The 26,064-nt window shown below is 40.8% G+C and overlaps 1 protein-coding gene across 2 annotated transcripts; it reads left to right on the plus strand.

The window, feature by feature from the left end:
- The first annotated feature begins 517 nt into the window (after positions 1 to 517).
- SLC6A4 (solute carrier family 6 member 4) lies at positions 518 to 24,648 on the plus strand. 2 transcript variants are annotated; one of them, XM_035889571.1, is made up of 15 exons: positions 518 to 642; positions 2,966 to 3,445; positions 11,023 to 11,633; positions 12,374 to 12,508; positions 13,311 to 13,530; positions 13,944 to 14,082; positions 14,469 to 14,603; positions 16,494 to 16,597; positions 17,308 to 17,435; positions 17,799 to 17,911; positions 18,686 to 18,817; positions 19,937 to 20,036; positions 20,405 to 20,505; positions 22,450 to 22,617; positions 23,369 to 24,648. In XM_035889571.1, the coding sequence occupies exons 3-15, from the start codon at positions 11,171 to 11,173 to the stop codon at positions 23,441 to 23,443; spliced, it is 2,013 nt and encodes a 670-aa protein (XP_035745464.1). In that variant the 5' UTR covers positions 518 to 642; positions 2,966 to 3,445; positions 11,023 to 11,170; the 3' UTR covers positions 23,444 to 24,648. The 2 variants fall into 2 exon arrangements, with proteins under 2 accessions (XP_035745464.1, XP_009632275.1); XM_009633980.2 differs by lacking the exons at positions 518 to 642; positions 2,966 to 3,445 and adding an exon at positions 10,681 to 10,811.
- The last annotated feature ends 1,416 nt before the right edge of the window (positions 24,649 to 26,064 follow it).

The following is a 26,064-nucleotide window of genomic DNA, read 5'->3' on the forward strand; positions in this document are numbered from 1 at the left end:
GCAGCCCTCAACTGGGGATTAAGAATCAAGACAGTTGAGCAGATGATCGAGAGGCCGTGTGCCCCGTAGGGAGGCTGAGGAAGTTCTCGGCATCCTGGGGAGCACGAGGCGTGGCTGGATCCAGAAGAACCTCTGTTTCATTTCAGGTGCGTGGCAGTTACAGCCCGGAGAGGACGATGAATTAGGAGGCTTGGCCCAGCACCTCTCTGGTAGGGCGGTATGGGAGCGCGTAAAGGAGGAACAGGCTGCTTGACTCCTGCAAGTTCGACAGAAATGGTGCAGAGATGATAAAAATTAAACTCTTTCCAACTGATGGAATGGAAGTAGTGTGGGAATAAGCCTAGCTTGCTACAGGTTTACTCTCTCAGCAAAGAGCTCCATACCTTACCACCTGTGAACCCAGATGACAAAAACACCACATCTGACTGATAAAAAGATGTTTAGGTTTGAATAAAAAACCCCAAACCAATTAATCCCCTCTGTGTTTCAGTGCTGTTTCTTTCTTCAGTTTATATCCTTTGCAAGTCCTTAAGAAGGCTTTTGGATTGTCAAGGAACCAGCCAACTAACAGTTTCCTTTTCCAGTTTGTCAACAAAACTGTGTAGTTTCCATGTGATAGTTCACAGACAGCTCTTCTGGCAGGTGGGAAATATTGACAGATATTTCTATCTATATGACTATCTCAGCTTCGGTTGATAGTCAGAAAATAACAACTGCTGGTAACTAAGAAAAGGAAGAGGCAGGAGGGGAGGTTACGTGTAGCGGCAGTTTGTAGGTTCTCAGATTCCTCCACTCCAATGTGCTCTCAGAACAGTTCTAGTGGAAATAGCAAAACCGCTCCAAAACACAGCTAAGTCCCAGATGGATATCCCAGCTTAGAAAATAGCCGGGAAGGATAATCAGAATTTCTTCTATCCCAAAGCCAATCTTAATAACTTCTAAATGTAATCTGATTCCTAACTGAGCAAAGATGGGAACAAATAAACATTTTAGAATTTGTTTAGTTTGTGTTATTCGGAAGATTGTTCCTATCCTCTTAATGGCAGTGAATCAGAGGCATGCTTGCAGAATTATTATTAAATCTCTTCTTAGTACAGCTGGTACTATTGTTATTAGGTAATTTGATTGATGTGTCCCGTTCTGGTGCTGGCATTGGTAACTGGAATCTACAGCTGCTTTATCTGCAGTGGGCTGTGGAAGTTCTATCTTGCGGAAAGCCCGTTTTCTTCCTTTTGTTTTTTCATGCTTTTTGCCCACCAATGCACAGAAGATTTCATTAAATTCTGGGACTAACTCTACAGGACCCACAAGTTTTTCACATACGGGGTAAATAAATGTCATGAAGTTGAGGGGTCTGCCTGAAATCTCAAGTCTGTTATTATTTATATTATGCCCCAAAGGTTCCAGACACTTTGGCCAGAAATTAAAAAAAAATCCCATGCTGCTGCAGAAGACATTAATGACCAAAAAAAAAAATCAACTGAAAAAAAAGGCCAGGATGAGTCATGGAAGGTGGGTTTGTGTTCTTAATATACTGGTTTTCACATTACAGCTTTGTATGCCCTACAAAAATAGCTAAATACTGACCTTGGGTGCCACTGATGTGAGGAAATGAAAGTAACTGGACTGCAAGTGTTGACCAAGACGAATGGTACGCAATGGTGTTTCAGAGCAGGTTACAAGAACCTCCTCTAAGCAGAGACTAAGATAGAGAAAAAACTCAGATGCCCCTAAGACTTTTTTAAAAAAACCAACATAATTATGTACAGAGCAGAGGGACCCAAAGTACGAAGAACTTTATTCTTGTAAGGGGGTAGAAAAAGTGAGCTTGGAAAACCTGTTCCTCTCTCCCAGCAGTGGTGAGGTGGGACCCTGTACGGCAGGGAAGGCACGGATGCCTCCTACCACCCATCCTCCCACCTCCCAGGAAAGGGCAAGCCTGCTGTCCGAAGCGCGGGGTCTAACCCACTGGTGGACACCTACGCATTAAAGCGTTGTACTTCAACCTTCCTAAAGGTTTAGGGAGCGAGGAACGACGGTGCCCGTCCTTGCAAACCCTTCAGAACGGGACAAAACGGGGAAGGCTGTGAATGATTATAATACACAAGGGCACAAAGTTGTGGGGTTCTTTTCCTGTCCATGGCTAAGCGGAGATTAACGTGACCAGAACTGTTTGTTTTGGAAAGGAGCGCAGGAGGGGAATTCAGCACGGCAGGGAGAAGATGAGTTAGAGGTTGTTATTTTCGCTAAGAGAGCAACGACTCTCTAACGCAGCTGAAGGCAACAAACTTAATTTGACAAAACATTTTAATATACTGCCCACAAGAATCAATGGGAAAACAACAGTTATTTTACTACGTCTCCCTAATGTTTGCCATTGCAGTACCTGGGCTATCCTTGAGATGGTGCGAATGGCACGCTGCTGACTGATGGCTGCTATCATCAAGGGACCAGAAGACAGAAAAAGGAAAGCGCTAATTATATCCCTATGCTTTTCAGTTTTCTGAGTTTGTTTTCTTTTCAGCTGTATGGATCAAGCCTCTGAAAACTGCCAACCATTTACAGCAAAACTGCTGTTGCTCTAAAAATTAGCTGCTCTTATTTGTCCCCATTCTGCTTTTTTCTTTTTCAAATCCACCACCTGAACGGTGGCACTATTTCATCGACCTGTGATTTATGACTTTTTATAAACAAATGGCAAAGTCTGGGAGTGAAGAAAAAAGCTGGAGAGAAAGCTTGTGTCAGAGGCTGAGTGGGATATTTTGAGGGGTAGAAAGAAAACAAATTCCTTGTAGAGCTCACTGAAGCGGCAAAACGCTTTTAAAGAATTTGTGCTTAATGCTTTAAAACAAAGCTAACCCTTCTTTATTAAAATAACGTAAATGTTCAGCACGAGAAATTATTCCTTCCAAGCCCTTTTACTGTGATAATACCCTGATCCTTCCTATCTTTCTGTAATCTACAGACCCACCTGCAAACTTGCAATTTACTGACTTCATCCAAACTTCCGTCCTCTTTGTTGTCTCCATCATCATTATCATCCTCATCCTCATCCTGTTATTTATAGCTGTACTAAGGGCCAGCACAACTGTCCCTTACCAGAAGAGCTTCCCTCCTCCTCACTCTGCCTTCACTGGATCCTGCTCTTTTGAACTGATCAGAACAGACAAATGTAGCCACCCACCTCTAGGAGGAAAACGGAGCTGCAGCCCTGGTGAAACATAAAGTTTATTTGACTAAAGTGACGCAAAAATTCTTAAAGAGCTCTTTGGCAGCAGATTATCTGGAAATCAGACCATGTGAGGGGGATTGGTGTACAAAAACCTCACCAAGATGCTGAGTTGCCCACAGGCTGAGTTCCCGAGACTCTGAAGTAAATGTGGGTGAAGGTTACTCGAGCTTGGATAACTCCAAGGAAAGCGCTTCACACCCATCTGGAAGACAGGTACTTTATAATTTTGTTTTTAACACACTGCTATCTAAGGTACTTTATGAAATTCAGACAGGCTCCCAGCTGGCTGTCTTCAGAGCCTGCCTTCTGCAGCGAGCAGATACTGGGGGTTCATTGACTTCCACTCCTTGTTGCCTCTTTCAGCTTTGGTTATAAAAGCCGAAATACTAAGGACAGTCTGTCCTGTATTTTGCTTCATTTTAAATTAACTTTTAAGGTCTTAGAGTAATTTCTAAAACACTGGGAAAATATACGGCTAAAAGCTTTATGGGGAAAAAAAGATGGTGAAAGTTTGCTTTGATTTTTTTTTTAGCTTTTCGTGCTTTTTCTTGCTTTTCTGATGTTACATGCTCTACTCCGTCTTGTTCAGGCAATTGTCCAGCAGTTATGAATGCTGGGAGTCAAATGCCTGTAACAGAACAAGTTATGACAATCTGAAATTAGAGTTTTGGCAGTCCACATAATTGCAGTACGAATGTAAAGTTTATTTAAAATTTACAAAAAAGCATTAAACTAGAAGGACAAATAAAAAAAAAGAAGCAGAATCTGAAGCAGAAAAAAAAATCAATGCAAACTGTTATTTATTTTAAAAGGGTAAAGTGCGATTTATTAACCATATTAAGTTGCATTTTAAAAGGTAAACTGTCCCAGCACAATAAACTATCTAACTCAATGGGGCAGATTTATTATAAGTAATAAATCTGAAGAGTGTGTGGTATATATATTCATAGTCAATCACGTTTACTGCTGAAGCCAACTGGCTTGCTGGGTTAGTTTGCTAAGGAACGTGGAAGTTTACGTGAGGAACACACTACAACTGAATATATAAATAGTCATGGAAAACATGTTTTGATGTGTTCAGAAAGCCTGGGGAGAAGAGGATTGTGCATTTAATGGATGTGGATTCTTGGAAATGTGGAATTTTTTTTAATGTGGGTTGTTAGCTGTCAGGCATTTTACCAGGGAAGGGCTCATACACTTAGGCTTCATCTTCTGGTGCTTTTGATGAGTGAATCGACCATAATTTTCTTGGAGAGTACTCTGTAAACTTGGCATAGAGCAAATGACTGTTGTGGGTCCATTTTCTAATTGGACAGGGTGTGATGAATTTCAAATGGTTATACAAATTAAGAAAAACTGCCCCCAAACTGGAATTTAATGAAAACCCCAAAGTTATTCCCACACAGAGAATTGTGCAGTGTATTTAAGCTCTTTCCTGCTTTCCCCCATGGAAATATAAACGGCTGAGTTTTCATTAGGAGCAGTATTAAGAGCCTACAGAAATGTTCATTCCGGCTCCTGGTGTCCTTTCCGATGCTAATGTTTTAACTCTTTTCCAAAACTGTGTATTTGCAGCTCTGTTGCTCTGGCAATCTGTATCTTATAGAACTTATACAACGTAATGAAGCCTGTCTAGGGGATAAGTGTTTCATAAAGAACTCCAGTAGATCTTGGAGCCTGAATAAAGGGGCTGTAATTTGGAGATAGCCATTAATAAGTCCCCTTCAAAGAAACATCATCTGGAAACAATGGTGACTGTTTCTTTTCTTTCTTTAGGTAAAAAAATTACAAACGTAAATACATGCGTGTGGGTATGTGTGCAGCCAGGCTTTGACTTCAGCCTGCAAACAGGTCTTTTATTTGAAACACCCTGCCCATGAATTTGCCTGTGCAGAGTTATATTAAGGAAGAGTGCTCTATTTATTTGGTGATATTTGCTGTGTTATGACTCTTCCTTCAAGTTTATATAAATAATTTGAGGAAGAATAAGGGCCCCGGGGGAGCCATAAAATGCATTTTCTCCCCCACTCTGTTCTTCAGATGACTGTCATCAATTTGGCAGCATTTCCACTACAATACAGCGTCTGTCTTCTCAGCAAATTTTAAAATGTAAAGTCTCTCTTTCCTGCTGGCTTTTTCATTTCGGACTGAAACACGGGCAAGATTATGCCATAGAACTCACAGTGCAGGTTCGCATTTCCCCAGCACTATTGCTTTCAGAAGCGTTATTTTCACATCTTACCTATGTTTAGCCTTATCTGGGAGTACAGGAGTTAACGGGCGAGAGCTCACTGCTTGTGCCACGCTTACTTTTGTAAGCAGCCTTTATTTCCCCAGCAGGGCCATTGTCTCGGTGGGACCACTTGTTGAGTACAGTTCTACTCTGGTTTGGTAAGAATATGAGCCAGCCCTTGGAGAACTGCAGATATTCATACACAGGATCCATTTTGTCATCTACATGCTGCAGGTTTCTTTTGAAATACTCCAATATTACAGTGACGTGCAGCAGTACCCAATCCAGTTGCATTCAAAATCACTGGCACTGGGATCAGCCCTGCTATGCACGGGAATATTTCACTGGACACATTAATTTCAGTGGGTTTTGGTTGCTCTATATCAAAAGTCAGTTTTGATTCTCTTATACTAGACTAGAGAAGCATAGCTAAAAAAAAAACCCTGAAGAAATCCATTTTCAGTTGTTGAGGGGTGCTTCTAGGTATCAGCTTATAGGTATTGCACCTAATACTTCTGATTCTGTGGGTACCAGCAGCCCAGCCAAAGCTGGGACTCTGTATCTTCTTACTACATATTTATGAATAACAGGTTTTGAAATCTGAAATGGGATCTGTTACACGTGCTATCAGCTCGCCTAATGCAAACAAGCTATTCTTCCTAGTAAGGAAAGGATATTCTAGGTACTCATTTTTTAAAGAGATCCGTATATCTGAACACAGGCAAAAGCAAAACATTAAGCATTAATTTTTTTAGTTATTTGCGCATTTAACTCTAAATATGACCCGTGTATGACAAACAGCAGGTAAAATTCTTAATAATCCTAGGGCAATCGAGTTTCAAGATTCAGTTGGCTGAAATTTTTATTTTCTAACAACTCCTCACAGTATTGGAGCATCTGAGTTACCCCCTAATAACTTTGATTAAAGGGTTACTTCTGGCCTGTGCAAAATCAGAGGGAAAATATGAAGCCTCTACACTCCTTCACTCCACGCATGCAGCGAGCCAGGGACGCACCAGCCCACAAAAGCCTGCCAAAAGGACTAACCTTTACAGGGTTCCCACTGTCATCCAGGTCACATACCTCCCCTCCTGTGCAAAAAGACAGACCAGGACTGTGTGAGGAGATGCGGGTGAGGATCAGCAATGTTTACTGCTGTATTTATCAGAGTCTGATACCTGGAAACACCCAGGTACGTGGCTGTGGGAGGCTCGTGGTTGATATTGTGGCTCAGAGGTGAGAACAGTACCTATAGATAAACACCACCGCCCTTTCCTGTCTGGGATACGCGATTTCTACCTTGTCATATGAAATTCCTGATTTTCTAGAGAAAAGTAACTTCCTTGGCCTCTTCCCATTTACATGCAACTGCCTGTGTGAACTGTGTCTTTATTGCAAGGTGTAACATGCAGTGAAGCAGCTACATAATTTTAACAATCTTAAATACTTTGTGATAAAAATGAGATTTAGGTACAGTTAACAGAAATTATCGTATCATTTGGTTCTGTTTGCCAAGACCGTAGGCTAACTTTTGTTTTAGAGTGCAAAATACTTTCATTCTTTGCAGCACCAGTAAATGGGCAGAAGTAAGGCAGAAGGGGTAGCCGTGGGAGTGATAGGGGTATCGTGAGTTTTGCTACCAGAATGCAGCTGTAACCCAGTGAGCGGCTGGTACTCCAGCCAGCGTTGGTTTGTAAAATTAGCACATGAAAAAAGAACGTAATTTGTATGAAGTGAAATATATGCAAATACACAAATTTTGTTACCGTGCGAGTTAAAATGTGTTTGATCATTTGGAGACGAGTAATGACTTCTGTAGTCATGCACAGGGAGGCTGAACAAGCCGTGTGCTGCGGAATTCAGGAGGTCAGTGCTGCCCCACCTCAAATGAAGTATTCTCCAGGTGACTCGAGGCATTGAGATTTGCCTCCCTTGAAGCATCTGGTATTTGCTGTACCTCAACCTAATTGTTTTAATCTTCCAGAAACTTTAAAAGACAATTTTTCTCCTTGAAAAAATAGAAAGAACAGGAAAATAATTTTGTTTTAAAGTGCTGGCTTACTACATGGCAGAGGATTGAAGGAAAAGGATTTCCATGCTGCCACGAGAGGTCACTGCATGCCTCGAGAAATGATGGGAACATGAGTTGTGCAGCTCCCTGCTTGGGAAGGAACCTGACCCCAGGACAGGGATGCTCCTTGAGGGTTGCTTTAATAGAGGCAAAGGAGTTGGGTTTGTGCATCAAGGGACGTGCAGGGCTTTTACATCTACAGTGCTGGTTCAAGTTGAGCTCTGTGTGGGAGTAATCAAAAATTATAATTTAATTAATATTTGGCTTATGTGAACTGCGTTGGTGGCTTCAGCCAAGCTCGTAGAAACACATGTCTTCAATTACCCACCCTGGTGTTTTCAGCAAACAAGCAAAGCAGGGGATGGCTGCGGAGGATGCACTGCTTGTTATAGGGTGCTTCTCCGGAGCAGGGCTGAGGGTCGCTCCCCGCTCAAGGAGGAGCGTGGTTTACAGGGCTGGCAGCAAGGCACCTTCCACGTGCTCCTGGACACCGCAGCATTACAGCAATAAAAACTGCCCTTTAGAATAATCTCTCTTCAAAGAGAAAAGGCGCAGAGCTCAGGGCCTCTCAAAGGAGCAAAGTGACGTCCACAGAACACAGATCAAACCAAAATGAAAGCACAGCTATCTTGCTTTTTTTTTTTTTTCTTTTTCTTCCGTAGCTAATTCTGTTGGTGATAAGAAGCCAATGTGTAGTTATGTAAGAGCAACCTTTGCAACAGCTCAGATTGGAAATAGGTAATAAACTGCCATTTCTTAAATCATTCACTCCTGTCATTCTAGCACGTGTCCCCACCGACAGATCAGCGCACAGAGACGAAGGGGAGGCTGAGGTGGGCAAAATCCTTCTCTGTTGGCCTGATTTTCCCCTGGGTATCCTCCCCAGTGGCCCCAGCCTACTCCTCAAGCCCAGGAGCTCTAGTTCTGCAGCTGTTTACGCTGTTTGTAGCAGTTACAATTCCTTTAGATATTTTTTTTTCCTTGAATTGTAACAAGAGGGGGGAAAAGTACACTCTCCCACAGTTTTTTACAGCATAATGAAATCTTCTGATTCTGTAACTGTTCTGTTTCATGTGCCAGCTACGCCGCTGTGAACACCCCTGCATAGCTGCACTCTGTCACTCCAGAGATTTCCCAGGGTAGCTGATGAGCTGTAATTCTCTTTCAGAAAGGAACAGTTCAAATTCCAGCTGAAGCCCCTCAAAGTTCACACATCATTTTGCATATTTGGGGCTGAAACTACTGAAAATTCTACAAAGATATTTCAAATACTGTGATATTTCTTTCCTGTGGTCTGCAGAAGACCAGAAGGAGCTTAGACCTGGATAAGACAGCTGTCTGGATTGTCGCAGATCCAGGCAATCAGCAATAGATTCAAAGACCTCTCCTCAGTAAAGAAAGCACCAAAAGTATCTCTGTGGGGAAATAAAGTGGTTTACAAATACAGCAAGAGTTTTAAGTCTCAGGTGTGGACAATTCAGTCTTGTGAGATAATGCAGTTAAATCAACATCCTTTACTGCTTTCCCATATTTGAGTAAGAGGTGTAAAGTCCAGAAGGGCTCAGGTTACTTTGCCATATTCCTACCTTATATTTAACATTCTCCATACGAGGAAAGGATTGGCTGTGGCCTTTCCTAGGATTTTTAGGTTGCCACCAGTGGTGGTAGGACTGTTTGTATTTATACAAGCTCTTTTGGGACATTTGGAAGGTTTCAGACTCCAAAACCACTCAGTTTTTATAGTGTTGCAGGTAAAACAGAAACTCCTGTTCTTCATCATAGTATTTTTCTCTGGAACTCTGAAGATGTTTTGGTCTTTGTGGATGATTAACTAATGGTAGCAAAGTACTGCTCTTGTGAGAATTCAGCATTAACGATGCACTGCTTGCTATGTGATGAAAAGAACGTTATCTGGGTAAAGACAGAATGTAAGTGTGAAGAACTAGAGATTTCTGAAAGTTATAAACAAGACCTTCAAGAGACTTTTATCTTGAGAACATCCTCCTGTTGGCTCTGCAGCTCAATAACTTTCCTTCTTTTTCTGCTTGCACTGGTAAATGTTTAGGAAGAGGTGTAACAGTCTTCACGTGAGGCTGAAAGCTGGGAAAAATGAGTTTTAATTGCTCTGGCAATGAGCAAATTCTAGTAACGAGCAAATAACATCCCCTCTCTGCTTTAGTTTTTCCAACAGTTAGAAGTGAAATAAAGCTTATTCTTCTGCTGGGATGTGACAATGATATTTACTGTGGTAAAATGCTTTGAAAAGGAAAAATTAGATGTAATTATAATAATTTTATCTGTGGTGGCATCGTGTAGATTGTGTAACACTTTGCTAGCTATAAAGCAAGGTTACTGCCCCAGGGAATTTGCAGCACAGAGGATCAGCTCCGGTTTCAACATTTTGTTGAGTAAAGGCAGTTGGGCGTTTACATTCCCTGAACAAATGAGCAGAAAACAAAACATGACCCATTGAATCACAATTATTTTTCTGTTCTTTTTGTTCTGAAGGATAAGTTAATTGGTTTATACTTTTTCTTTATTTCGGGATGGTTTATTTCCCCTGGATCATGCTTCTAGCTGGTGTGAAGAGGGCAGGTGAAGCCAGGGATTCTCCCAGTGCCTGTTGTTCAGCTGGCAGTGGACAGTAGAACAGGAGTAGCGCCCACTGCCCTTTGCCGGGCTGGAACCCAGTGTTAGCAGATCCAAACAGGATGAAAGATGCCTTCATTTCCCCAAGGAGTGAAATAAAACTGGGGACAAGCTTTGTCCTTTAGACCCACATGTTAGTTCCTAGTCAAAAGAATCAAATTGAAATGTCTTGATTTTTTTGTTCCTTGTTATTAGTGTTGATGGAGCCTCAAAAATTAGTTGATGCAAAATGACTGAGATTTAAATACTTTTCTAAACTTTGGTTTAAGCCTTCTACGCCTGCTGCTAAACATAGCGGACACTGTGGGATTTCTGAAGAAAGGTGGTTGTGAAATGTAATTTGTGTATTCGTTGTTATCTCGTACCTGTTTAATTCTTTTCCCTTCATACTGGGTGAATCTAGAAATTGGCAGTAGAATCACAGGATGATCTTATGAAAATGAAAATACAAGCCGCACTAAACTCTGCCCTCATTTTTGCAAACTGGGAGTCCCACAACCTCCGTAGGTGTGAAACCAGTATTCAGAGGGAGAACATGGTACCTGAAGACAGCAGGACTGTGACTGCCTGTGAGTTGTCCAACAATGCAGAAAGTCCAGCAAATCTGCTGAGAGGTTATAAGCCAGGTACAGCAACTTCTGTAGAAGAGGGTGATTGCTTCCTTCCTTTCTCTGTACAAAGTCCTGAATGGATTATCTGCGACATGATTCACGTTGCATGCTGTGGCGGTTAATTACTTCCACGAGTATTTAATCACAGAATCTGTCAGTTGTAACTTGAAAGCTACCAGCACCAGTAAGCCCTCTAATGGATTTTTAACTATTTTTCCTTTCTTAGATGGTGTTTGTGCCTTCAGTCTGATGGATTTAAATACGGAAGAGGAATTCTAAAAGTCCTGGGAATACGCTGGGAAGACAAGCCACAAGGGGACTCTCTGCTGCTGTTCATCTGCAAGTGATCAGAACAAATCAAACCTTGGAAAAAAATGGAAAAAAAGGCAACAAGCAATGAGACTGAGCCACTGACTTCCAAGAAAGATGTCTCAGACTGTAACGAAGGAGAAGATTGTAAAGAGAATGGACTTCTGGTCAGGAACCCTAAGTCTGCCCTACGACTAGTGGAGGATGGCAATAAAGTCCATCCCAGCCAGGGAGATAAAGGGGGGGCAGCTCAGATCTCAAATGGTTATTCAGGGGTTCAGAGCTCTGTTCCCTGCAATGGAAGGGGAGAGGTGGAAGATGCCCAGTGCACTGCCCCAGCAGCCACCACCACCACCACCACAACCACTTCTACCACGTGCGGAGCAGAAGGCCAGCAGCAGCTGATGGAGCTGGAAGACAGAGAGACCTGGAGTAAAAAAATTGACTTTCTACTTTCTGTCATTGGATATGCAGTGGATCTGGGAAATGTGTGGAGATTTCCTTATATATGCTATCAAAATGGAGGAGGTCAGTGACTAGTTCTGTATGCTGATCTTTAATGCTGAGCTTCCTTGCTTACAAATGGATGAGTCCAGTGACTTATTTTAGTACCATTTATAACAAACGCCTAAGGGGAAATTACTTACTTTGCAAGCAGACTGGAAAGTGTAAATACTGGGACAGGAAAACTAGACACAGTAAGATGGAAGAAAAACTATTTAGCAAGATCTAAAAAAGTCAGTACAACTGGAAGCTGAGAGCCAGTTAGGTGCAGAACTGTCACCCAGGAGAAAAGGTTCAATCCCTCTCCCAAGGAGTATTTAAAACCAGATAAACCAACATGTCAAAACACTCATCAGGGATGCTAGGTCTTAGACTCACTGACATTGCAGCCAAAATACAAACCTGATCAAGGAGATCTTGGAAAGGACTTTTGTCTCCCTGATGTAACCAAGGTATTTTAATGAAGAAATTCATTATTTTATCTGTACCTCATCTCACAACTGTATCCATTGCAGGCAGTACAGTCTTGGTGAATCCTATGTATACTTGTAACAGCGATGTGAGATGTTTGGCCTGAGCATTGCTTCTTATTCACACTACTGAGCTCTTAGAGAAAGCCCACGGTAATTCAGTGTGGGACACTGGCTAGGGAGGGGATAGGCATTTTCCCTGTGGGATAAAAGGAACCATTTTTTCTGGAGTGCCAGTACTGCTGGAAGAGAAGTCCTATGAAGGATTATAATCATCTGCTTTCTTTCTTGCAGGAGCATTCCTCATTCCTTACACAATCATGGCCATCTTTGGAGGGATTCCTCTCTTCTATATGGAACTAGCACTGGGACAGTACCACAGGAATGGGTGTATTTCAATTTGGAGAAAAATATGTCCTATATTCAAAGGTAAAGAAGGGAAATGGAAAATGACTAGGAACTTTCTGAATAACTGGAAGATTTTCCTGTTAAGGTGCAATTTCTGAAAAATAATCTGAAAATCTCATAAAACAAAGCCAGTCTTGTTCTACACAAGGTTTTGGCTTTACAAAGAAAGCTTTCATAAAACTTTATGTACACCTGCAGAGGTGTGTGTGTACTCTCATATACGCGTATGACATGCAACTCTCAAATTGATTAGAGGCCAGTCCACTTTCTCTGACCCAAGCCTGAAAATATAAAAAAATAAACAAAAAATGTAACTAATAAAGTAAGTAAATCCAAGGCAACATTAAAACCAGGAAAGAATAAAGATCTATTATTTCTATTACAAAGATATCACAAAGACATGATTCCCCATCCTCAGCCTAGTCTGTCAGTTGCTGTCCTACCGCACAGTCCTTTAGAGCAGAAGAACCAGCTCTGTCTGCTCCTTTGCTCTTGCTCCCAGTGTTATAGCTCTGGCCTTGTCTTTTTTATTTACGGAGAGTGCAAGGTGCCTATTTCTAAATTCCAGGAATTTAGGAACAGATGAAAAAAACCAATGTAAGCATGTTCTGTCTTGATTAATGGTGCTTTTGTGGAATCGGAGCCTGAGTGTTTCCGAAGCCACAAGAAATTCCAGTGTTGTAAGCACTTGAGAGAGTATGTGTGCTTCCTGCAGAGCTGACAGAGACAGCTACTAATTGCAGGTGATGTGATACCCAATTCCTTCTTTTTTTTTTTTGCCTAAAACTTACTCACTTTGTGTAATTATTTCCTGCCTTACTAGGAATTGGCTTTGCCATCTGTATAATAGATCTTTACGTAGCCTCCTACTACAACACCATTATGGCTTGGGCCTTTTACTACCTCGTATCCTCCTTCACGGCGCAGTTGCCATGGACAAGCTGCACAAATCCTTGGAACACAGGCAACTGCACGAACTACTTCAGCAAGGACAATGTCAGCTGGTCCCTGCACTCCATCTCGCCCGCAGAAGAATTTTATACGTAAGTGCATGTAAGTGAGGACAGTAATATCAGAGAGAATGGTGGAACATGTAGCAAGCTTTTCTTTGGGGGGCGGCAGGGCTCTTTATTAATGGTATCGTTTCCTGAACTATTCAAATAACTAAATACTCGTAGGCGTATGTAAGCTTGGGAGCTATGGGAGGGTACTGTATATTTTGGATCAGAGGTTCCCAACCATTGTCAGCTGTCATCACTTATCATTTATCATCACTGGTGTACCATTAATATAAAAATTTTAATTAAAAAAAATGACTCTGAAGGCTACTTATCGAGGTCTCAGGACCACTTGCAATGCTCAGACCACAGTATGGGGCTGTTCGAAGCATACATAACAGAAGCATTTGTTAAAAAAAAGAAAAATATTTATACTGTGGTTTTTTTTCCTCTTTCAGCCGCCAGGTTCTACAGGTGCACAAGTCCAATGGGCTGGATGACCTGGGGGGCATTAGCTGGCAATTGACCCTCTGTTTATTGTTAATCTTCACCATTGTATACTTCAGCATCTGGAAAGGGGTCAAAACATCTGGCAAGGTGAATGCAAAAGCAAGACAAATCAACTTGGTACAGTATAGTCTAGCAGCAGTTCTAAATGAGCCAATGAACTTGATGGAGAATTATCTCAGATTGGCTTCAGGACAGGGATTACAGGCTCACATATTTGGGAAGCACTTACTGGAGAGTGACTGCTACCATTATCCAGGCAATATAGAACAACAGTAAGTTACGCCACTGTTCTCTGGACAAGAACAACCCTGCCAAGAGACGGCGTGGGTATAGATGTGCAAACTGCCTGTTTACAGACTTCCTGAGAAGTTCAAATGAAGATACTATAAATGCTAAGAGCTATAATAACTCCTTATTATCATCTGTTACCTTTCTACCCATGGCAAATGCTATTTTACTGTTTTCCCTCACAGGTGGTATGGGTGACTGCCACATTCCCTTACATCATACTCTTTATCCTGCTAGTGAGAGGTGCAACTTTGCCTGGGGCTTGGAGAGGCGTCCTCTACTACTTGAAGCCTGACTGGCAGAAACTCCTGGCCACTGAGGTAAAAAACATTATAAAAGGGTAGAGATTTGCTTTTAGTCTATCAGCATGTATATCAGCATGTATATACTTCAATGTCTATTTTCGGCATAAGAGCATGATTAAACAGATGTTTTAGCATGGACTTAAAAGCCTGATTTCGCGCTCTTGTTTAAACAGCCATGCTATTCTTTCCATAATGATAAAGATTTTTTTAAAGATTAGAGTCCTCACTTACATCAATTTAGCTTGAACTAATAGTAGAGTTCCCATACAGTGGCTGAATAGAATCAGTGGTATGATAAGAAACAAAACAAGCGACCACACAATTTTTCGCCAGGAAAATGCTAACAGCCTGACTTTGAGCGAGAAGCTATGATTGCTGCTACACTGCAATAAGATCCTTTACCTATGGCAGTCACACTGAGCAAAGTAAATTCACTATGCCCTAACAACTGGTCTAGGTGCAGGTTTTTTGGCTGTGAGGGGATCATTACCCACTTGGGCAGGCTCTTCCACAACCCAAAGTTGTCCACAGTTGCCCTATTTAAATAGTGCAGGTCACTGGAGTTGAAACTTCAGATCTCCGTCCTGTGACCAGCTTTGGCAGATAAGCCCAAGGAGTCTCTCTGGAGCCACCAACTAAAATGTGAACTTGGTAACGCACGCAAGTGCATGTGGAGAATGAATAAATCAGTTAGGCCATATACCACCAAGGTTTGACAAGAAAGGGGGAATGAGGACAGGACTGAGCTAGCCAACAAACCCCAGGCATTCCAGTGTCTGATTCAGCTTTGAACTCTGGGGATGACAAGCAGTCCATCAGGCTCAAGGCTGCACTTACTTGACTGCCTATGAAAGTGTCTAGTGAGGAGGGTGATGGAAAAACCCCAAAGCAATAAATACTACAAATACAAAGATTAAAAATTCTAATGTTTGCGAGTCTGCTGCTGCCCAGCTGATACGGAGAGTTTTAAATGAAGAGGAAATGAAAAGACACCAGTCTCTGATAAAGCAGCATCTCCAATAAGGGACCACATCTTCTGAAAAAGCAATAAAGGGCATTGATATTGTATTGGATGTATCTGAAGTGAGGACAGCAGATTGCAATCTGTGTGCTGGACGATGACAGAGCTCTGTCTCTGGATGATACAGGATGGCCTCACACGATGGAAGAGAATATTAGAAATGAGTTGTAATGAACTCCATGTTTCAATCAAAAGAGGATAAATGAATGAGGACTTTCACCTTCAGAAAGAGAATTGATATTGTACTTTGGGAACACTACTCGTTAAGGCTGTGGCCACTTTTCAAGTACAACAGGCTTTTCATAACAAGATCATCACACTTGCATCTGTCATGGCTACAACAAAGCTGAATGGAGTCGTAAGGACTAGAACTGCATCCACACCATCAAATGTATTTCCATAAATCTAGGAAAAATCTGGGCAGGGATCATCTACTACTTAACTTGGAGGACACAGAGCCAACCATAGGATTATTCCACAGCACACAGTTCGGAGGAAGATCGGCCAAGCCCACTGCAAAATAATGGATAGAAAGTTCTCTAAATGTTGCAAAGCTTGTGTTAAACTGATTATAGGCAAATCACTGTGAATTAATCCAAGATGCTGTCAGAAGTGAAACTGCCAGTGAGTACTTACAACAGTGTAAGAGATACAATAAGCACTGCATAGGAACTGAAATTACAGTGGATATTTACAGCTCTCACAGATCTACAATAAGTATTGATATTTCAACATGGTCTCTTAACAAAATGTTTGTTCCCAGGACTGGGGTATAGGCAGACTAGTGAAACACAGTTTTGTAGACCTAAGTGATACTCTGAATATGCCACACTCATTCAGCCTGTTTCATGTATTTTTTTTTCCTGATCTTCAATATTTTTCAGGTTTGGGTGGATGCAGCAGCACAGATTTTTTTCTCCCTTGGTCCAGGTTTTGGGGTCCTATTGGCTTATGCCAGCTACAACAAATTCCATAACAACTGCTACCAGTGAGTTCTACCTTATTCTATAAGTAAAATTGAGTTAAAAAAATGTAACTGTGGGTATTTACGAAAAAGAAACACAGTGCTGGTGAAAGGCACTGAGTTGTCAGACCTGTGTACATACAAAGCAGACAGAAGTGTAACAGAACAGTCCTTACTGAAAGAACCTGCAATCTAAAACGTTTCTTCTCTGTTGTGCCTACCCTAAAGAGAGAAAATCCCTACCAGTTGCAGCAAGGAGTCTAAGACGTAGAGACCTGCCCCAACAAAATGGACTAAACCCCTGCCAAACAGTCACATTGTAATCGTTTCATCTCAGCAGTCACTTAGGAAATGACTTTAGAGTCTTGAGCCGAAAGGCAATTTATAGTTGTTTCCTTTTTATCTTAAAAAATTCTATTTATAACTTGTAAAATAAAAATCTTTACTATTCCTATAGTAATTACTTTTTTTTTAAAGAACACCAGTATACATCCAGCATTCAATCCAGTGTCAGACTAATGTTATAGCATCTGTTTGAAGATGAAGAAGAAAAAGTAGTTGTGGGCTTTTTTTTTTTTTTCTTCTTTCTTTCAAATCTACTGCTTGTTCTTTTCATTGTATTACCCTAGTTTTTATAGGGGTCTACCGAGATCAGTAACTCACTCCATCTGGTAGCAAGCCATCCTTTCTAGCGGATGCCGATTCCCTGATACAAGTTAGGTCTTCTGTTGCAGAGATGCACTGGTTACCAGTACCGTGAACTGCATGACCAGTTTTGTGTCTGGATTTGTCATTTTCACTGTGCTGGGATACATGGCTGAGATGAGGAATGAAGATGTATCAGAGGTTGCCAAAGATACTGGTAGGCTAACTTTTTGTACACACATCTCTCAAACTGCGTCCAAGATAGAGTATATTTGTATATTATCTCTAGATTGAGAATAGCCCAAATCAGGCAAAAATATTTAGTATGTAATTCAGAATATTGACTTATTTATGATAAGGGCAGTGTTATACAGTACAGCTAAAAAAGTATTCCATAAAGACAGCATATAGAAGTCATAGTGCATGCAGCTTCACAGACATGGTGGTAACTGCACGCTGCAAAATAGCCTGGGGGGGTGAAGTTTTCCCCTGGAAGACCACACAGTACCGTGAAACAGCCTGTCCTCCCCGCAGCCAGACTGTGCTAACAATTATCCCTGATTCTCTGTTCTAATGTCAGGACCCAGCCTTCTCTTCATTACGTATGCTGAGGCCATCGCAAACATGCCTGCTTCCACTTTCTTTGCCATCATCTTTTTCCTGATGTTACTCACACTGGGATTAGACAGCACGGTGAGTAGGCAGTGAGACAGCGGACCTCTCGGGTATTTGGTGTATGGCCTTACCCCCACAGACATCCAAAGAAACAGAATTGCAAATATTGCACCGTCACAAAAGGGTTTAAAGCGGGATTGGCATCTCCACATGCCTTCTGTAAGACAGCAAATATTACTCCGAGTTTGACCTAAATAGGCCTAAATAAAATTAAATTATTTGTCAGTGTCATACTGTGACAATTAGTTACAGACCTAGAAACAGCCCCAAAGCATTCGATTCATGAACACCTGGTTGAATGCAGCCTTCTGGGCTCCTTCTCCCTTGTACTTGTAAACTTGCAAAGCAATTTTGGAATTTTTTCACACTAACTGGATTTAAAAGGTGGGAATGGGAGGCGGCCTTCTCAACAGCACTGTGAAAAGGAGATGTTCTAAAATCTTGCAATGTGAGCCTGTTCTTGCAGATTGAGAATCAGCTCCTTCCAGGAAGGCTGAACTCAGCCAATCTTTTTTCTAATGAGCCACCTACCACTTACTGGCATCCTATCACTTGTAATCCAGCACATCCTCTGGATGATAGGTGCGTCCTCCAGATAGGGGAAGACTAAATCCCCATCTTAAAAAGTTTAAAAGTTCTGAAGAAAGCTGGTCCAGCCAACAGTCACATCAACTCTACAGGCAGAATAAAGCCCCAGTGTTCAGTACTTTAAAGCTCCTTTAAGCATCGAAACATACTTTACAGCAGGTAAAACTGCCCTCTATTTTCCAGTGATTTTTCCATGCTTTTCAGTTTGCAGGACTAGAGGGAGTGATTACTGGAGTACTGGATGAATTCCCGCATGTCTGGAGCAAACGCAGGGAATTATTTGTCCTTGGTCTGACCATCATTTGCTTTTTGGGGTCATTAGCAACCCTGACATTTGTAAGTATTTTACCCATTCCTCAGCTTTCCTTACTGGCAGTTTCCTGCAAATGACATCTTGGAGAGGGGAGTATTTTTTGAAGAGAGTTTAAAGAAATCAGATTAAATCTTCAGCCTGTTTTCTTTAGAAATCTGTATTTGGAATCAATGTGAACAGCATCTCTCACTAGGAAATGTGTTGCAAAACGATCCTATTGCAATTCAGCAGAACTCTGATGTGCTACACATCATAAATGATGCGGCTGCTGCTCCAGCTGCTGAATCAGTAAGCAGACAACCTTCCACATTTTGTATGTGGTTTACTTCTTGTTCTCAAAAGCTCCGTGTTTAAAAATAATATGAATTGTTATTTTCGTTTTTGCAGTGTGTGAAATGTATTTTGAATTAAAAAAAGAACGATCAAAAAATTATCTGGCGGAAGATGCTGTAATTAACTGTTGCTGTTCTCCAGAGATTTCTAGCACTGAATTTCCTGGACCTGCCTCATCAACCCAGGCCAGAAATCATGATCAGTCACACCAAATAGTCCCTGTGGGGCTCGGGGGATTTTATTTTCACAACATTTTGAACAATGAGTGTAATGATCATAAGGGACAAGGAAAAAACACTTGGCTTTCCTTTCATGTTTCACTCCACTTGCTCATCTATGTGCAATTTCCTTCTCATTTAAAGCACTTGCTGTAAAAGGAGCCTTAGTTCTTCTCCAAGACACAATGCTCTCCTCCTCCATCGGATTCTAGATCCCAAATGGAAAGAAAGCAAAGTAACTCCCTATTTGCTTCCCGCTCAGTAACTGTGACTCAGGTTGAAGAAAGAAGATGCCATCACAGAAGGCAGGCAAAAAGCCATCACATCAAACCCCACCAACTCTCATTTGTTCATTAAAATCCAGCTAGAACTGCCAGCAGATGCAGTTTTAGCTTTTTTGCATGGCACCATAGAGCAGGTCAGCAGCATGCTCACGGATTCCACTGGCAGGAACTGCTGCAAAGCGACAGAACTGACCGAATTACCCATCTGTGAATGCTCTGGTCCAGATGAAGGCAAAAATAAACAACAGTATTACAGGATTTCTGTCACTGGATCTTTGGTTCACTGATGATATGATCTCCTTTCTAGGGAGGCGCGTATGTGGTAAAGCTGTTTGAAGAATATGCCACTGGTCCGGCCGTCCTAACAGTCGTGTTTCTGGAAGCAGTTGCTGTGGCCTGGTTCTATGGTATGTTTACTGCCACACTGACAAACAACACTAACCCGAACTGCCGAGCTTCTGCGGCATAGCGTTTCTTCTGTTTCTGCAGACAAGATCGCTGATGTCTCTGGAAAAAAGTTTACGAAGTCTTTTTACAAACTCACCAATGACCAAATCTGTGAGAATTATTAATTATTCTCTGACAGAAGTACAGTGACATCTAAAAGTAACAAGAGCTATAATTCAGAATAATTACGGATTTAATATAATTAAGTTATACAAACAAAAGTCGTTCACGATGGATTCTGAATTTGCTGTGCATACAAAATGCCGTGCATCTACTTATGAAAAACTTGTACCTGCTGTCACCGCTCCCCTCCCACTTGTCTCCACAGGCATCACCCAGTTTTGCAACGATGTGAAAGAAATGCTAGGCTTTACCCCAGGCTGGTACTGGCGAATTTGCTGGGCAGCAATTAGTCCCATCTTCCTTCTGGTGAGTTCTTTATAGCTTTTTCTTTCCAGCACAAGAAAAGCACCATTGAACAATGCAGCTACTTAGACTTCTAAAAGGTTAATTACAGAATTTTCTTGTGAAGTTCTTTAGTAAAAATTCTTGTCAAACCAAAAAGGCTCAATTAATGAAAAATCCAATACAATGCTGCAACGTCTTGTTACTAAATCACTATTTTAAAGATGTTTGTAGATGAACTAGATAAGTAAGACTGGGTTCTGAGTAGCTCCCCTCCTCTCTGCTGAACAAAGTTACTTTGTTTTGTTGTTTTATATTTATCTCAGCAAAATGAAGCAATAAAAGATGATGAAACATACTGTCTGGGGAGGAGAAACAAGATAAGTAAATATACTGCCTCAGCCACCGCTGACTGACACCTTTAGAATATTCCACTTAAAATTTACAGCAGTTAATTGCAGCCTTTATAAATCTGTAATTCAGAAATGGAAGTACTGTCCCTGTGTTTGACTTGGCAGTATTATTCATAACATTTTAACACAAAGTGTTCATTTCTTGATCCGAAATTAATTCACGCTATCTTTTATTGTTACCAGCCTTAGTGGGAGCAGAGCAGGTCAAGGTGGAGTTTATGAAGCACCGAATGTAGATTTAAGACCTACAGAGTGAATTCAAAACACTTGTAATGATCAATGCACAATTAACAGATTTCGTTACCCCTAGAAAAGAAAGGGGGAAAAAAAGCTATAAATAAGTGTGACACCACAAATAATTTCTATACCACTGTCCTACTTGTGATCCTAAAAGAGTAAAACAAACAGAGAGGAATACAGCTCTGGTGATGCAGTTACTAGGCAGAGCTATTTGTAGTCTCTGTGGAAACTAAACTAGACTAAGGAAAGCTGAGGAGGTAGTACGTTTTTTTCTGTATGGAAATTTTGCTGGTAATCCCGACCTTCTGATGATACTCTGGAAAAAACAGAGTCAGAGATCCTTCCAAGGATAGTCACAAATATTAGTCCTGTAGTATTCAACCAAAAATATCTCTTGTTTCACAAGAAATTTTTCAGTCATGAAGGATATGCACAGGAAAATGATGTAACAGCATTCATCGAGCTGATGCCAGAATGCTATACCCAAACTAGTATTAACATTTGTAAAAGCTACTGAAGAACCAAAATGCTATGGAAAACTGTCACAGGAAAGAAAAAACTTGTAGAAAACAAGTAATAGTGAAAAAAATGGGATCTGTATGTTATCCCAGAGAAAACGGAAAGCTGACGGGAGTACCACAGGTAAGCACTTTAACAGTATTTGAAAGAGTATTAAAAAGGGTCTACAACCCAATAAAGAACAGCATAAAAAACCAACAGAGCGGCTGTGAGTTAAATTCAGACCAAGCAGAACTGACACGGATCATGACTAAATATGGGAGAAGTAGCTAAGGGAAACCGTATGCTGCCCATTTCTGGTGGCCTAAAATTAAGATGATTTTCTGGAAGGGATGCTTTAGCTGGAATCAAGTACAAGGGTAACTGGGTGAAATTCTGCAGACTGGAACCAATCAATCTGATTTTGTCCATCTAACATCTTTTCATCCTTTAAATGTAAGAAATGCCACCATGTGTATTTATGGACTAAGCAATCCATATGAGCATTTTTACCTCATTCCTTTCAGTTAGTTACTGGTTGGGCAACACTCCAAAGCTCCTGAGCTGTTTTAAACTTCCTAAAGGGAAGTCTGGATATCCAAAAGTGGTTTGGGGTTTTTTTTGGTTGTTTTTTTGTTTTTGTTTTTTAAATCCATATGAATGTCATTGAGGATTTTTTCACTGTTGACATGTTTAAACCTTCTTGAGTCCTACTCTTTTTTTTTTAGTTCCGTGCTATGCTGGGACAGAGAGTTCCCTAAGGTAGGCATGTGCCATCAAAATACATGTATTCAGGCTTTCCTCTTTTCTTTTTCAGTTCGTCACTTGCAGCTTTCTGTCCAATCCTCCTGAGCTACGGCTTTTTGATTATAATTATCCCTACTGGACCACAGTAGTGGGTTACTGCATAGGAACCTCTTCTATCATCTGCATTCCAATCTACATGGTTTATCGGTTGATCATCACTCCAGGAACACTTAAGGAGGTATCCACGATGCTCTGTTGCTTCTATTTGACTGCTAGAAAGGAGTTGATTCTTAGAAGTATTAGGTGTAGATTTTTCTAGGGTCTGATGCCCTGGGACTTGAGGATCATTGCCCTTCTGTTCCTAGCCCACTGATAGCTAATTGCCTTCTGCCCATTCTGAGTGATTCACAAATCTCTCCAGGTCTTACTGAGGCCAGTGACATATTCATATAAAATCTTAAATCAAGTATTTTTATTTTAAGCTGTGGTGAACTGGAGGCTTTCCCTAGAAACCACATAAGACAGAGTATCACGTGAATGAGGCAGGAAAGTTGGTTCCCTTGGGCATGTCTGTAAGAACAAGTTTATTTTTCTCTCCCACACTCCGTAAGACTTCTCTGCCATAAATCTGTGGCAGCCTGTGAGGACATTTTTGTGATTTAAGTTCATGTAAATACCAGTTCAGAAAGAATATTTTCAGTTGGCTCAGGGTATCCAAGTAAACTGCAAAGTCCTAAAACACTAATATGACAACTGTCAAACTTTGATTCAAATTAGATGTTACAAATAATTAACTAAAAAGTAACACCGTGTACTTCTATAGCACCTTACATCTTCATAGAGCTAACTGAAGCCTGAAACGTCCTTATGCAGTTCAAGAGGTATAACTCAGAGTCATATTTTTATTAGAAATCTCTTTCCAAATGGCTGTCATGTTATATATTATCTCTAAAATGAATCCATTTCTAATATCACTTTCTTTCCAACAGCGTATTCTGAAAAGCATTACTCCAGAAACAGCTACAGAAATCCCTTTTGGAGACATCCGCATGAATGCAGTATAAGCTGACCTGTTTTCTGGGGGGAGAGAGGGGGAGCATAAAATGTAACTTTCCCCATACTCTCCCCCCCAAAGAATTACATTTCCAGCTGAGACAACAAATGGGAGTTTTCTGTGGAGGTTGCGTCACTGACAATGGGCATTTGGAAACACGATGCCTCCAGCACATATACCCAAGCAATTCAATGAGATCGACTGTGCACTTCTGACCAGACTGAACTGACTGAGAACTAATTCATTCTGGAAAAACGAGGATGTCTGTGTGCACAAGAATACCACTACTCCATGCGTGGGCACAGGGGCTGTTGGAAAGCGTGCGTGATTGCATAAGCCACTATAGGACGAGTATTGGCAGGTAGGGTTAGGTGTAGCGTCCCACGTCTGTGGCAGTACTCCTGTATCTTCCTCAATGTGATCGTTCGTACTGGGCAATGTCGTATTCGCTTCTAAGGTTCTAATTGCTTAAACTACATTGAAAAATACAAAAATATTTCTGATAGCCATACATTACTCAAGTAATACAGGGTTTTATAAACTAGAAAAAAAATAGTAAATTCCCTCGGTTTGTAGCGGAGTAGACAGAAGAGGAACAATCCTGAGCAGCACTATACACAGCTCTGCATACATTAGCACACGTTTGGTAGCCTTATCCTCCATTTCATTCCCTGCATTTTGTAGATAGCAATGGTTTCTATTGTTTCTTGCATAACAAATACTACAAAAGCATTTTTGTAATGTTGTAGGCTTCACCTTCCTTTAGACCCAATCAAGCCACAAAACCTCATCATGGGTTACTTGGCAAGTACCTAAGTTGCTAGCACTTACTATATAGTGTTTTCATAACTAAGCTAGATACTCACAAAATCATTGACCTGACAGACCTACCACTTGTACTCAAAGAAACTACAAACCAACAATGATTTTTTTTTTGAGTTCTGATGCCAAAAAACGGAATCTTAAAGATCTGCTTCTCTGCTTTTTTTTTTCTTAATTTCTCGTCTAACATTTGCTGGAGCTGTGGCTTTTTCTGTTCTTTCCCAGTACAGAACTAAAGTTTAGAGTAATTCTTTTGGCTGGCTGGCAAAAGTACCTTTAACAAATTATACAAACCTACTTTGAAGATTTATTAGCTCATATTCTAATGTGAACGCATTCGTTTATTCACCCCAAAGAAGAAAAGGAGGGAAATTTTTTTTTTAACAAGTAGTAGAGTTCTTTTGAGGCACTGATAAACAAATTAACTTCCATGCACATTACTATCCTCTTTATATGCACACACATGCGCTCCAAATGTACCTGCCCTTCAGACTGACTGCAGCTGCCAAGTCAGTTGCAGGACAATAGTTTTGCTGCAGTTCCATGGAAGTTTAGATAAACCTAAGTAGGCATCATTTATGTAAAAACTTGCATTGTATTTTTATTCTACACATAGACTATACTGAACGTAAAATAAAATACAGGATAAAAGTCTCTTTTGTATCTCATGGTCTACTTAGGTAGCATACTGCTAAAATTAACAAGGTTATATATGCATGCATAGCAGCAGGCGTTAAGAAACCTATTGAAGAGTTTACATCGGTACAAAGAACTTACCGTGCTAGAGGAAAGCACTGATGGTGTGTTTGCCTTTTGGGAACATTTTCATTGCTTCTGCCAAGGTTTTCCTCCTTGGGTGTGCAGACACCTCCTGGAGGAAAGCCCCTCACACTTCAGCTACTGACTTGAGTTCACTTAACTTTAGGTCTCAAGCCCAACTTCCAATAAGGAAATATAAGGGACAATGACTGTTCTTTCGGAACTACAAACGGAAGACTCCTAAACTGTTTTTAAAAAGGGAATATGTTCTTGCATTTCCACCAGAAAAGCATAACAGATCTGTCTTACTGGACAGTTACTCATAAGAAATAGTTTTGTAGCTTACCCCTCCCGTATATTTGAAAACTACTTCCAAAACTGGCTTCACTGTAAGGAAAAGAGGAACAGTTTGGGAATTCCTTTAATGTTAGAAAGCCATTTAGTTTTTAAGTTTCCCATCAGAAAATTACTGGGTTTTTTAAAAAATTAAATGTTCTGAGTTCATGAATTGAAAAAATACATATGAAATGTCAATGTAAGATGAATGAGGTACTCCTATGTATCCAATATCAAAGTGCAGGAAATAAAGGAGAAAACCCTACCCAGCTTCTCCATTCTTCAGACTGGTGTTCAACTAACGCTAGATACATTTCCTCTTAAATGCGTAAGTATTTATATAGATAAAGCTTACAAATGGAATTTTTTTTGCCAGACTTGATACTGTTTCATATTAGATGCATTAAAAAAACCAAACCAAAACCAACCTCCCTCCCCAACCAACCCCAAACTTACAGTTCCAATTTTTAGTCATTTACCTATTATACCCACCTGTGAAAGCCTCTTTAAACATTCTGCTCCCTTTTATTAGGAAGGGCAAAGGTGGGGAGAGAAATGGTTGAGTTAAATATAAGCATCATCTGTATCAAAGCCAAAGTTTCTCTTTCAGCCCTTGCAAACAAACTGAAACTGGAAACATTATTTCTAATGGAATAATTTGCAGAGTAAGAATTACAGAAATCACTGCTATTTAGCATGCAATACTACTGATAC

Source organism: Egretta garzetta, unplaced genomic scaffold (genome assembly GCF_000687185.1).
Source record: "Egretta garzetta isolate BGI_Z169 unplaced genomic scaffold, ASM68718v1 scaffold112, whole genome shotgun sequence".
NCBI lineage: Eukaryota > Metazoa > Chordata > Aves > Pelecaniformes > Ardeidae > Egretta > Egretta garzetta.